The sequence below is a fragment of the Suricata suricatta genome, chromosome 9, assembly GCF_006229205.1.
Source record: "Suricata suricatta isolate VVHF042 chromosome 9, meerkat_22Aug2017_6uvM2_HiC, whole genome shotgun sequence".
Taxonomy (NCBI): Eukaryota; Metazoa; Chordata; class Mammalia; order Carnivora; family Herpestidae; genus Suricata; species Suricata suricatta.
The window spans coordinates 109,999,289-110,012,659 of NC_043708.1; the positions used below are offsets into that span (position 1 = coordinate 109,999,289).

The 13,371-nt window shown below is 56.7% G+C and overlaps 1 protein-coding gene across 1 annotated transcript; it reads right to left on the reverse strand.

Annotated features, from left to right (window-relative positions):
- Positions 1 to 107: 107 nt before the first annotated feature.
- Positions 108 to 13,365, reverse strand: INSYN1 (inhibitory synaptic factor 1). The gene is made up of 3 exons (XM_029951124.1): positions 12,831 to 13,365; positions 11,693 to 12,417; positions 108 to 2,393 (listed from the first exon to the last, which is right to left on the reverse strand). The coding sequence occupies exons 2-3, from the start codon at positions 11,846 to 11,848 to the stop codon at positions 1,671 to 1,673; spliced, it is 879 nt and encodes a 292-aa protein (XP_029806984.1). The 5' UTR covers positions 11,849 to 12,417; positions 12,831 to 13,365; the 3' UTR covers positions 108 to 1,670.
- Between the last annotated feature and the right edge of the window lie 6 nt (positions 13,366 to 13,371).

The window sequence follows — 13,371 nt, forward strand, 5'->3', positions numbered from 1 at the left end:
CAGCCTGCACAATCCTCTGTCTCCCCTCGGCCAGGGGCAGTGGTATGACCCGGGTGCTCCTACTTACCCCTGTGAGGAGCAGAGACCCTTCCCAACGGATCCTGGTGGGCTGTAAATCTGCTTTATTTGAAATGTGCAGCAGGACCCCCTCCCCCAACCGAGGACTGATGTCCTTACTGTGACGCAGCCAACACCTCCCTGCTCTGAGCGCGAGGCGGTGTATCGAGCTGATGTGGGGGACAAAGCAGAGCAGTGACCCACAGACAGCTCCCAGTTGATGGAAGTGGCTTCTTTCCCACACCCGCTTAATGTTTCTCACCCTGGAAAACACTGGAATCCAGGTTGGGGTCACTTTGACCATGGTGACTATCCGGTGCCTTGGTGCTTCCCAAGTGCTTTCACCTTTCCCATCTTGTTGAGGCCCCACAGCAGCCGGTGAGGTAGGTGAAGACTATCAGACCCAGTTTACAGATGAGGTAGATAGGCTCAGAGAGGCAAATGGACTTGCCCAAGGTCACACAGCTGCTAGATAGCAAAGTCGGGTATAGCCTGGGAACCACACACCCATGGGAGGCGGGGCGGCACAGGCTCTGCGACCTCCAGCCAGTGACTTAACATCTCTGAACCTCAGTCTTTTCCTCTGAAAAATGGGGCTAGGAACAGTTCCTCTCACATCAGGTTATTGCGAAGATTACATGAGATAATATTATAAAACATACTAGTAGAGGAGGAGCACAGAGGCCTCCTCAATAAATGTGAACAATGATTATGATTATTATCTCCAGGATATCCAGATGCTGTGCCTGCGTCGGCCACACCCCAGGTGAAGCCTTGTCACCTGCAGGCCCCCATCTTGCCTTTAGCCCTGGTTCGAAGCCCCATGGCTGCTCTCTCACACGGACCTGAGGTCTGTACGGGGCCAAGTCAGGGGCTGGCTGAGGCTCTGCCCCAAGTCTTCCGTCCCTAGAGGACAAAGCTGAGGAGGGGAGCTGGAATGATGGGGGTGGTCTAGTCTCTCCAGACAATCTGGCCTGGTCCTCTGGCGTCTGCTCCTTCTCTGTGTCCTGGGGAACCCAGAGATGGAAGGGGAGTGGGGTGGGGTCATGTTTCTCCAGGTGGGTCTGCCTTTGGGACGGAGAGGCACAAGTCTGCCTTGGAGTGGAAAGCATGGGAGTGGTGGTGGGGGGGCGTATAAATGGTCCCGGACACAGCTGGAGTGCTGCCACCCCTAGGCCCTCAGCCCTGCAGATGGACCCATGGTTAGCCTTGGCCTTGGACGCCGCTCCTTGAGAGCCTGCTACCTGTCGATGAGTCCCCTCTGGGACAGGGCCCAGGCCAGCGCCAGTCTCCACCGCTAGACTCCACTGCTGTGCTCAGAGGCCTCAGGGGACTCCCAGGTTAGACCTCTCCCAACTAATCGACATACTTTTGGACACTCCCTTGAGGGGGCCTGCAATGAGAAGAGAGGGTGGGTCCGGCTGCACCTCCTGGGACTAGATGGTGAGTAGGCACCTCTGGGTCTCGGATGGGCTCCGTGAAAGCTTTCGGGCCTTCAGGACTGGATCCTTAGCATTTTGAAATTTTATTATGACTGCATTTGTTTAAATATATATATATATATATATTTATAGCTCTATGTGCCCACTTCCCCCTAGCCCCCTCCCCAGCCCCTAGTTTTTCCCCTTGGCTTTCTGTCTGGTGGCCGTATAAGGCAGCAATGTCTGCGTGCTTTTGTCTGACACTGTCTGGGTGCTGCTGTTCCTGGTGACCCTTCGGGTCTGCTCAGGGGCCAAGGTGGGGCCTGGGCGTCGGCTGGTCACTGGAGAGCGTCTTGGCTTGTAGGGAGCTGGGGAGGGCTTGAGGGGGCCCACGTGGGCCTCTGTACGGGGCGGCTCTGGGGACAGGCCCACCTCCTCCTCTGCCACCTCCTCCTCGCCGTCCCCTTCCTCGTCGTCACAGCACAGAGCGTGGTAGAGCACTTTGTCGCTGAACCGCACCCTCTCCCGCGTGCCTGGGGTCCGCTGGGCCAGCTGGCCCTTGGCAGGGCCGCCACTGAAGGCTTCCTCACTGGAGGAGTCCGGGGTCTCCACTCGTGGCCCGTTGGGGATGGGCAAGCCGCCATTCATGAGCTGGTAGTCAGGGCCTGCCGCTGGCCGGGTCGACTCTGGGCCATCCACGGAGTCTGAGGGCGTGGATGCATCCAGGAAGGAGCAGAACTCCCAACTGTCCGAAAGGATGTCGGCTGTCATGAAGTCTAGGTGACCCAGGTCGAAGGGGCCGCCCACACCCGCCTTGTCACTGCTGGAGGTGCTGCTCACAGTGGCTGTGGTCCAGTCGTCTGGCTCCAGTTCAAAGTCGAAGTCGGAGGTTAGCTTATCAATTTGGCTCACCACCTGGCCAGGGAAAAAGAGACGAGTGAGGGGGGCCTAGCATCACGTGAGCACGAGTGTGCCCCTGTCCCACCCTGCTAGATGGTGGCCAGCTGGAGCTTGGTGACTGGGCCTGAGGTCACAGGTTCATTTGCCCCATTGAGGGCCCGCATGGGACGAGTGTGAGGAGAGCTTGTCCGGGCCATTCTCCCATTTTCTATTCCTCAGTCCCTCCTTCCAGCCCTGCACCCCAACCATGCACACACCCTTCGCCCCCAAAGCCAGCTGCTGTTCTGGTGCTCAGAGCTCCATCTTCCTCTGATTGAGAGGTGGTCATTTACAGAGAGCTGACACTCCAGCAAGGCCACTCAGTGGAGAGATGAGCAGACCACACCCCTCTGCAGAGGAAATGATATGGGGTAACCACGAGGAGGACTCTGCCCAGGTTTTCCAGAGCATCCTGGACTGGCCTGTGCCACTGGTCAGTGACTGTCCCTCAGGGGTCTCTCTCACCATACCCCCACATACCGCAGAGCCTCCTCCTTCCTTCCCTTTCCTGCCCCCTGATGAGTGGAGACCAACCCTGGCTCGTTAGGGATGGAATATGACAAGGATCATTTGGTAAGCAATAAGGAAACCATCCTGGGCCCAGGACCGCTTATTACATGCACTCGGGGGCGGGGGGCGGGGGGTGGGGCAGCTTGGCCACAGAGATCTCTGCACCCCGTCCACACCACATGAAGCAACTCCCTGCCTCCATACAGGCAGCCCTGCCTCAGGGCACTCCATTGCCTAAGTCCTGTCAGTGCAGAAATCAGGGATGAAGACAATGAGGGGGAAAAGGGAGACCCCATCAGAGAGGGTCGAGAATGGGCAGAGTAAGAGAAGGAGAAACTGATTCAGACCAAAGACAAAAACAGCAAAACAATAATAGCAAAGCAGGGGGACCAAGAGACCCAAGCATAAGACATACACAGCAAGTCCCCAGGCTCCCGGCACCTCTCTGGGGTTCTTTTCCTGGGCTCAGAGCAGTCGCGTAATGAATTAACTAAAGCAGCCCCTCGTCCAACAAACTGGTATGAGGATGACTGCGGTCCAGTGATGTGCTCGATGTGTGGGGAGGGCTGGGGGTGGGGAATGTCCCCAGTGCAAGGCCAAAGCAAGGGCATAAGCAATGGGCCAGGAGGTGAAAAGTTTAATTGGTTAGGAGTCAGGGGGTCTGACGTGGGTGACCTGGTCAGTCATTTTCTTTCTGAGGTCTCAGTTTCTTGATCTGTAAATGGGGGAGGTTGGGTGAATGGTTTATTGCCCAGGCTCCTTCCATCTCTGAGAGTCTAGGACCCTGGGATCATAGAGATGACTTGAGAAGCTGTGTCCATGCCTAGGGGTGCCCAGGCCCCAGGGGTGGCAGGAACACTTGGCTAGAGCCTGCAGACCTGAAGGAGTAGAGATGCTTGGGTTCTACCTTCAGCTTAGACATTGCCCTGTGTGTCTTTGGGTAAGTCACATAACCTCTCTGCATCTCAAACTGGTTGAGTACAATGACTCCAGTCTGCTATCCTCACCAGTGCGCTCCTTGAGGAACGATGAGAAGGGCAGTAAAAGGGCTCTGTGGGGGCACTGGTGATAAAAGTGACATCATCTCCCTTCCCTGAGCACCAACTAAGTGTTAGGCTTTGCACCCATGAGATCATCATCTCATGAGCTTCTAGAAGATGCACCTGAGGCACCTTGGGGGAGCTGAGATTCCCACCTCCTCCCGCTGCTCCCCTGCAAGACTGCCCCTGCCCCATCAGATGCTGCCAGGATGTCTGGGCTTGGGCAGGAAATGCCGACAGTGCCCCACCCTCCAATCCAGCAATCCCTTCTTGTGTCCCCCACCACTGAGTGACTCCCCCTACCTCAGAGAAGCTCATATTCCCCAGGAGCCCCTGCTCAACCCAAGCCCCCCTGAGGGCTGGGAGTCCTGGCCCAGAGCAGGGGCTCTCAAACCGGAGGGGGGCTAATGCACACCAGAGTTTCTGATTTGGTGGGTCCCGGGTGGGGCTTGAGAAGGTGCATATTCAACATGCTTTCAGGCGCTGCTACTGCTGATCCAGGGGCATCCTTTGAGGACGACTGGCCTAGGGGCCTGGGTATTGAAGTTGGTGAAGGCATAGCACCTCAGGGCACTGCCAGGCCCAGGGGAGGCCCGGAGTCTCTGGGGCAGCCACACCCTCAAATTAGACTCTGCTGATCAAGTTGAGCCTGAGCCTTCTGCTGCGGAAGCATGGGGACACAGCTAATAGAAATGACATTACATGCATGACTGGGTGTGACCACACAGGGTTGGCTGAGGCCAGGTCAGGCCCAGAAAAGCTGGGCTCCTGATGCCCTGTGAGGAAGACCCAGGATGCACAGGGCAGCAGCCCTAAAGCTGTCAGGCCTGGACATACTCCGTCCCACCCAAGAACTTCCGGCTGGCCACCTGCTCAGGCAGCCTTCACATGCAGGCCTGTCCCCTTCTCCATTAGACTGCCCTTCTCTGGTTCCATCCTGGGGCGTGGAGGGACAAGATAGAGAAAGGCTTGGGTTCAAATCCCAAGTCGGCCACATCTGGGCTAAGGAACTTGAAACAGGTGATTTTCCCTCCCCATGTCTCTGTTTCCTCCTCTATAAAAATGGGATGAGAATCTTCTCACCAAGATGATGGGGACTTAATAGATATGAACGTGATTTAAACTGTAAAATCAGCACAGCCACACACTTAAGAACCTAGACTCCGGAGTCAGGCCTAGCCAGGTGCAACCCATGTCTCACCCCTGAGTGGCTGTGTGACCTTGGCCAAATTACCCAGCGTCTCTGTGCCTGTGTCCTCATAAAGGGGAAGTCTAGTAGAACCTGCTTGATGGGGCTTTTGTAATTAATGACATGATGCACAGAAAGCAGGTAGAACAACGAAGACTATCAATACCCACTGTGCACCAATGGGTGCTAATGTATAACCAGGCACCCGGCACAGGGCCCAAGACCAGATGGGAGTCAGTTCTTCACAAGCAGAATGACATCCTGATGGAGACATTTCCAATGCTTGTAGCAGAATCATAGGACATACTGGGTATACCAAATCTGAGCACATGGGTGGCACCTATGTTTCCTAACGTATAGGCAGAGCAGGAGCAGAAGAGATTCTAACAGCCAAACGGTAATGACGTTCAAAGGCAAATCAGGCCCAGACCATTAGGGATAGGCACACCCACTTGATAAATAACATGAGGATGAGAAAGAGGAAAGGTGTGCCAAGGGTACCCAGCCTGTATGCAGGGCCTGGGTCAGTCCACAAATCCTGCCACCTGTCCCTATACCTCATGTCGTGGGGCCAGTGGGGAGGGGGGCAGAGGACAGGCAGGCCCCACGCTACCTGCCCCTCTGCTTAGGATGCCTTGAAATCTGTGATTTCTCTCTGAGACTTAATAATCATTTTGCCTACATGTAATTTAGGATTGTCTTGGAGTACGCGGAAATAATTATATATACAGAAGGAAAGAGGGGAGAGAGAGAAAACGGAGAGAGGAATGACAGCATAAAAATCACAGAATCCTAGAACCTCAAAGCCAGAGGACTGAAGACGCTGTTGGCTTTACCGCTCCCACCGTGCTTGCTGACGGGGGACTAAGGGCCAGAAACTGGAAGGGGCAGAGCTGAGAGCCCAAGTCAGAGGTCCTGACTTCTGGGCCTGGCACCTTAAGAACAAGAGTTAGCCGATTGAGAGCAGGGAAGAAGCAACACGAGAAAGGCAGGGCTGGGGGCTGTGACAGACCAGCGGGGGGTCCAGTCCCTGTCCCAATGGGCGTCCCCAACCTCTGTCCTGCTCACAGCCTCAGCCACTTCACCTGAACAGCTGTACGCATCAACCGGCAGCCTCCTGCCCAGCTCCTGCTGCGCATTGCATTCAGGGCGCCTCATTGTCAGCCAACAGGACCACGTCACCCCTCTGCTTCCAGCACTTTCCTGCTCCCCAAACTCCTGAGTGTCTCAAATACAAGCCCCTACCAACTCGGGCCACAGGGCCTTCTCCTCCAGCAGGCAGCCACCACCCTGCCAGGCGAGCCTCCTCCCCAGCTCTGCCCACTCCAGTGAGTCCACTTCTGCTTCTGGGCCCCGCTTGGAACACTCCCTCCCTTGCCATTCACCCCATCTCACTTCCATTGCGAGTCTTCCCTGAGCCTCTGTGGACGACAGGTTCCCTACGACAGGCTCTCAAGGCACCTTTCCTTAAAATATGTTCCAGTATTTATCACCGCTGCAATTTTATATACATAACTGTTATACGATTGGTGTCTTCCCACTAGACAGTAAGCCCCATGAGGTGTGGGGGACCGGGAACGTCTTGCCCACCAGGGCACCCCTAGTTCAGCACAGGGACTGGCACACTCCTCACAAGCACAGCCATTGGATGAGTGGATGAGTTGAGACAGAGGCTTATAAAAACTGGGGGCTTCCTTCCTGAGGAGTTCCACGGTCCTGCCTCACCTGCCCCAGCCCTCCCTCCAGTCCAGGCTGAGCCCCCACTCCAAGGAAAGCACATCCGTGTTCTCTAAGGCCCCAGAGGACTGAGGGCCCGGGAGTCCCAGGACCGGCATCTCCCTCACCTCTGGCCCCTTCACCTCACTCGACAAGCTTCCACCTCCTCCCTCCCGCCCAGCTCCCCAGGCAGCTGGTTACATAACTGGGGATCTGCATTATTTATGACCACTGATTATTTTTTAATTCTGTGATTATGTTATTTATTGTCTTCCTGGGGGGCCGTGGAGCTGGGGAAGGGGGAGAGAGGTGACTGTGATTCATGACTCTCTTCCTGCAATTTGGCCTAATTGGCCAGGGAGCTTCGTGAATCTGTCCAAAGGAGGAGAACGGAAAGGGAAAAGGGAGGAAAGGAAGGTGAGGGGGAAAAAAAAATAATAAGAACAAAATCCACACAATTCTTGCTGAGCTGCGGGTGATGGCGCTGACCCACTTTGGCACAGCTCCGTGGTCCCCAGCCTCTCCTGCCCCAGCTGCTTCTTGGCTGGGCCACATTCATCTCATGCCCGCACGGCCATTGGCTTTTCATGCCACCTCGTATGCAGCACTTTGCTGATGGGACCTGCACGGTTGCCACTGGGCCTGTTCCCCATGGAAATCAGGTGGGGGGACCCTCCACGGCCATGCCAGGTGGGCAACTGTGCCTCTAAGTTACGTCCCACCCAAGAGTCAGTGACAGTGTGACAGATACTGGTGGTGAACCTGAGGATCATTTTTGAGCCCCGTGCTGAGTGACATCTTGGGGAGGAGGGGGAGGAGGAGGCCAAGTACCTGTTTAAGGTAAGCTCAACACCTGGGGGGCCAAGGATGAGGGCCCTTACCCCTGCCCTTGGGGTCCCCCAGCTGGTGAGGACCAGGGGGTGCAATGGGGAGGCAGATTCCCACTGAGAAACACAAGCAGGAGCTTCCTGGACCGGGTGCGGGATTCTCACGGAGGATTAATCTGAATTTCATACCAAGGCCTGCAAGGCTGTATGTAATCTAGCTCCCTGCTCTCTCTTTGACCTTTCCTCCTGCTTTTCTCCTCCCGGCTCACTCCACTCCAGCTTCCCTGGCTTCCTTGCTGATCCCCAACATGCCAAGCGCACCTCCACACTTCCTCCTCAGGACCTTTGCACTAGCTGCTCCCACGGCCCGGAGAGCTCTTCTCCCGGCCATCCATTTGTCTTGTACCTTCCTCTCCTCTGGGTCTCTGTTCAAAAGGCATCCTATCGGAGACCTCGTCCCCCCATCCCTGTTGCTCTCTACCTCTTTCCATACTGGAAGAGGGTGGGACTGCCGTTCTGCTGAAGATACCGAAGGGTCCTGGCTCTGCCCACGCTGATCATGGCTAAGAAGCTGATGTGACTCCAAAAGAACAAGGCTATCCGTGGAGTGAGAAGCAGGCCTTAATAAGATCTAAAAGACGGGGGAGCTAATCTTGTGTCCACCACTGTGCTAAGTGCTTTATACATAGTATCACATTTAATTCTTACAACAGCCCTGGGGCTGGTGGGGAGGCATGAACTTCAGTATCACCGTTTGCCAGAAAACAGAAGCCCAGAAAGGTGAAGTAACTTTCCCAAGCTCACACAGCTAGGAAGTGGGTGGAGCTTGGGTTTGAACCAGAGACCTCTGGCTGCAGAGCCCATGCTCTTGGCCTCTAGGCTGTGCTGCATTTCTATCAAAGTGAGATTTGCAGAATTTTAAGGAGCTTAGAGGGCCTGCTGGGACTGGCCTGGCGTCCTGGAGTACCGGAGAGCCTAGGAGGGATGAGAGCTAATTAATGATTGACAGTCACATCCCTCTGGAGCACAGTTTCAGCTTTCAAAGCACGTTTCCCTTCTTCACCTCACTCAGTCCATGAAGGTACTTTCCCAATCCATGGAACAGAACTTGCTCCCTAGCACCTGGGGAGCCAGTGACAGGGCTGCAGCAGAAATTTGGGAGGGGGAGGGAGGTATGGGAGCGGGAACTCCAAAACCTTTAGGGTATAAGTGCTAGCCCCCCTTACTGCATGCCAAGCCCCTGATAAACCCTTGCAAGACCACTCTGAGATGTGAATGATCAGCATCCCCATTTCAGAGATGAGCAGACAGCCTCAGGGGCCTTGGGAGGAAGTGCTTTAGGGTCTTCCATCTTTCTGTGAATTTCAGGCTGAATGCTCAAGAGGATGTGGAGGGTCTGTGTTGATTAGTGGTATGTGCGGCTAGGGAAGTTGGAGCAGGAGGATGGCAGAGGGGGGAAAGCTGGCCTTGCTCCTTCAGTCAAGCATCCTGTGGGCTCCTTGGAAGTCTTGCCTGTGAATCTCATCTTCACATCTCAGTGCTCTGCTCTCCTGATGAGAACCCAGCTGATGAGCCCTGACCTGGTGGCATCTGGGGAAGGGGGAATAATGAGGAAAGAAGTGCCTGCCACCCTCTAGACCTTGGGTCTACCCATGCCCCTGATGGGAAAATGCCACAGAAAGGGACAGAGAAGAGCCAGGTGGATCCAGCTCTATCAACTTCCTTTCAGGATCAAGAGCCAAGATCACAGGTTCCAGGGAACAGAGGGCTGCAACCCTTTACCCCAAACCAATGCCTGGAACCCCCACTGGGTAAACCCATTCCTGATAGATTCCATCCTACAGGAAATCAGTTGCGGTGTCTCCTTTGCTGTCTGGGCCTCCCAGAGCCTTACCTGCTTTCCCCAATACTCGCTTCTGCCCATCACCCCATGTCCAGACCTTGACTGGGGGGTGGGGGGGGGAGCTCTGAGACCTGCCCCCTTCCTAGCTGGGTGCCATTGGCAGCGGGCAGGCGGTGGCATACGGGGTAGATGCTGGTTGCCATAGCAACCTGCCAAAGTCTTGGGTGGAGGCACATGGCCTACAGGGTGTGTAGGGGGAGGGAACTCATCTCTCTCTGTCCTGGCTCAGGCCTCTGGCTTGCATGGCCTGTGACCCTGAAACTCTGCTGTTCAGGACACGGGGCTGGGTGAGTGTATATGCTGAGAAGGGAGACAGGGAACCTCTAAAAGATCTGCAAATAAATCCTAGTGCGTCTGATCTCCCTGCCTCGTCCTCGAAAGGGCACCCCCTTGGAGCATCACTGCATGGGCAAAAGGTGTCATCTCTAGAAGGGCCTTGTCAAAATGCAAAAAGGTCACCTGCTAGCTCACCTGCTCCAGCCTCAGAATAGACAACTCAGAAACCTGAGTTCTAGGCTTCATTCTGCTATTAGTAAGCTGTGTGACCTTGGAGAAGCCCCCAGTCCTCTCTGGGCCTCGGTTTCTTCAAACAGAAAATGGACCAGGCTGGTTTGGGTGATCTGTGAGAGGTCTTTAAGCTCTTGGATGACGATGCTTGGGGACAGGAGCGGCAGATCTTAGAAGATGCAAAGTTGAGAATAGGCTCTGCCTTATGGCTCCCAGGCTTAGAATCCAACCTGGCTCTCTTCTGGGCCATCCTATTGGGGCACAGGTCCCATGCCCCTCCCCAAGACTGAGACTCTGGCTGGTTCCCATGACCCTGACAGGCCCATAGGAGCAGCTGGAAAAGATGGGATAGAGAGAGATGAAGGGGAGTGTAGTCCTTTGGACCAAGGAGTTTGGGGGTCACTCAGGGGCATCTGGCCTTTGACCACAAGGCTGATTCTGGACTGAGGGACTGCCCTGCCTCACCTCAGTTCTTGTCCCAGACTCTCCACAACCCCTCTGCTTGGGATGTAGCCCCCTTCAAACATGCCCTGCTCCTTGGCTCTCAGGCCAGCCTGGAGTGGGTAACCACCATCACCCCCTCTCCTCAACCCTCCTGGAGCCCCCGTCCTCCCCGCACAGCTGGCTGCGAAAACAGTGAACCCATAACTCCCCATTCAATCACTCTCTCTGCTGTCTCAGCAGGAGCCCTGGTTACAGGGAGTTGAAATTTGCCTAAAGCCCACCTGGCCCGCTTAACAGCACCCAGTGGGCAAATTCAGGCCAGTGGCTCAGAACGCTGGTCATGCATTTTGGGCTCGAACATAGCCCAAGGGGCAGGGCTGAGGACGTGTGTACCTCATTACCCCAGCGATGTGGGAAGCAGTAATTAAACCGGACTCCACTTAGAGAGACAGAGAGGGACACACATCCCAGGATCTCTCGGTGACTTTTCAGCCTTGGCAAAAACATCCAGAACTATAGACAGGGATGCATGCCTATAGACGAGATTCCTGCCCCTGCCAAGGTACCCAGGAACTCTGGTACCCACCAGTTTCCCCCACCCCCACCAACCCCCCTGATACATTGCCACCACAGGGCAGGACGGGCATAGCTGGCTTTAACTTTTTCTAGGATCAGGGGTTCTGAGTATCTGTGTGACTTCTGGAGAATGCTCAGAGCTTCTCAGCAGGACCAGCAACACTCTCTCAAAGCCCCTTCTGAGTAGGTCAGAGTCTGAGAGGCAGATGGTGGGGTCAAAAGCCAGCTTAGGGCCCAGAAGAATGTCTCCCATTAAGAGGCTACTGTGGGATTTAGTCTATATTTGTCACCTTGGCAGCCCAGAGTGCTAACCACAGAACCATGGGCCTACAACGTGCTGCACAAGCCAACTGTGCAACAGAGAGGCCCCTCCAGTCCTGGCGTATGGTGAGATTTCTAGCAAAGCGGATTTGGGGAGAAGAGAATAAGGAAACGGAAATCGCCAGCAAAGTGAGACATGAGCACACAGCTTTGAGTACACATACACACTTAAACACATATGAGAATGTTTTGGTGCCGGGCCCAGGAAAACTGGCCTGGGGTCTGTCTGGCCCCTCACTCACCTCCCTTAGCTCCTTGGCCACCTCTTTGAGCTCCTGCAGGATGCCCTCAAGCTGCCCGATGACCATCTTCATCCGCTGTCGAATTCGCTCCCGCTGGCCACCACTGCTGGGGTTGTCACTGGGCTGCCCGACGTCCGGGGTGCCCCGAATGTTCATCCTTTACCACGTGGCTGCAGGCCTGCCCATATTCCCCCCAGCCAGGCACACGCTGTGTCTGCCTCCACGGAGCCCCCCTCGGCCAGGCAGAGCTCCACATCTTAACGGCCCCCCAGCCCACCCTGGCCCTGGGTGGCCTTCACCCAGCCCCTGCCCCCTGCCACCTCTCCTCCTCTGCCTCTGGGTGGGGAATGGGACACCCAGAGGAAGACAGAGTCTGACAGAGGGGGGTCAAGGTGAGGACATAGGAGAGCAGGGGGAGGGGCCTCAGGTCTCAGGAGTGGCCTTCAGGACTTGAAGTGCCTGAACGTGTGCTGAGCTGATCTCCGGCCGAGCCTGGGCACAGAGGCAGGGGGATGACGCTGCAGGGACTAAGGGTAGGAGATGCCCTTGGGATGGGGTAAGGCAGCAGTCATTCCTCACAACTCCTAGGCAGTTGCAAAGGCAGAGGTCTCCGGATGCAACTGACACCTGCAGAGGGACTGTGGCCGGGGTCTTCCAGATGTGGAGGGGACTCCAGATGTGGGCAGCTCTGAAAAGGGAGCTGGACGGAGAAGAAGGGCAGCCCCCTGCAGAGAGAGCAAGCCTGGCGTCAGCCCTCCCAGGCTGCAGCACCAGCCGGCAATGCCGCTGCCTCCCTCCTCTCGCCAGCCTGCACCCTCCGTCGCTGGGGATTTTTTTTCCTTGTGGGGAGGGGTGGTGGGGGCAGATGGTCTCCAGCACAGTCCCTCCTCTAAAAGGAAAAGAGGGAGCCCCTGCTCTGGAGGCAGAAGTCCTCAGCTTGCGACTGGGCACCCTGCTCCAGCTCCCCCTGATCCCCACCCCCCCAGCCCAACCAGGCCTGGTCCCGCTGGTTCGCCAGAGGGCCTCTCCAGCCTTCTGTCCTCCCTCCCAGTGTCCCCAGGGTGCCCTCCCTCGCAGCGGACCCTCCCTTCCCCAGCCCCGCCTTCCCTCAGAACCCCAGCTCCGCTCCCGGACTCACCAAGGGTGGGAGCACCGGCCTTCTTTCCGAGCAGCGTCGGGGGCCAAGCCCCAAGAGGAGGTTGGGGGGCCCCCAAAGGCTCCCTAGGGCGGGCTTCTCTCTCTGGACCCTTCGGCTCTTGGCCTCAGGGAGGTCCTCAGAGCCGCCATGGGAGACATCTGGACGGTGGGAGGGGGCGGGTCCTCCGTGCTCCAAGGAAGGGGGCAGGAAAAATCTCCCCCAACCCCCGCCGGGCTACCGGGCGGGAACGAGCGAGGGTCCGGTGGGCTCAGGGCTCCGAGGCCACAGGTGACCCGGGCGCAGGGCGACCACGGCGACGCCGGGCCGGTCCCAGCGCGTGAGCCAAAGTCGGAGGGATCGGAGGGCGCCGGGATCCCCTCAGCCCACGCCCGGCATCTCCCGGGCTTCGCACAGTCCGGGATTCGCTCTGTCCAGTCCAGATCGGCCGGCTTCGGGCTCTGCCGAGGTCTGCCCGCCCTGCCCGGCGTGAGCGGGCACCGCTGGGGCGCCCGGGGCGCGCTCAGCCCGGACCCGGAAGGTC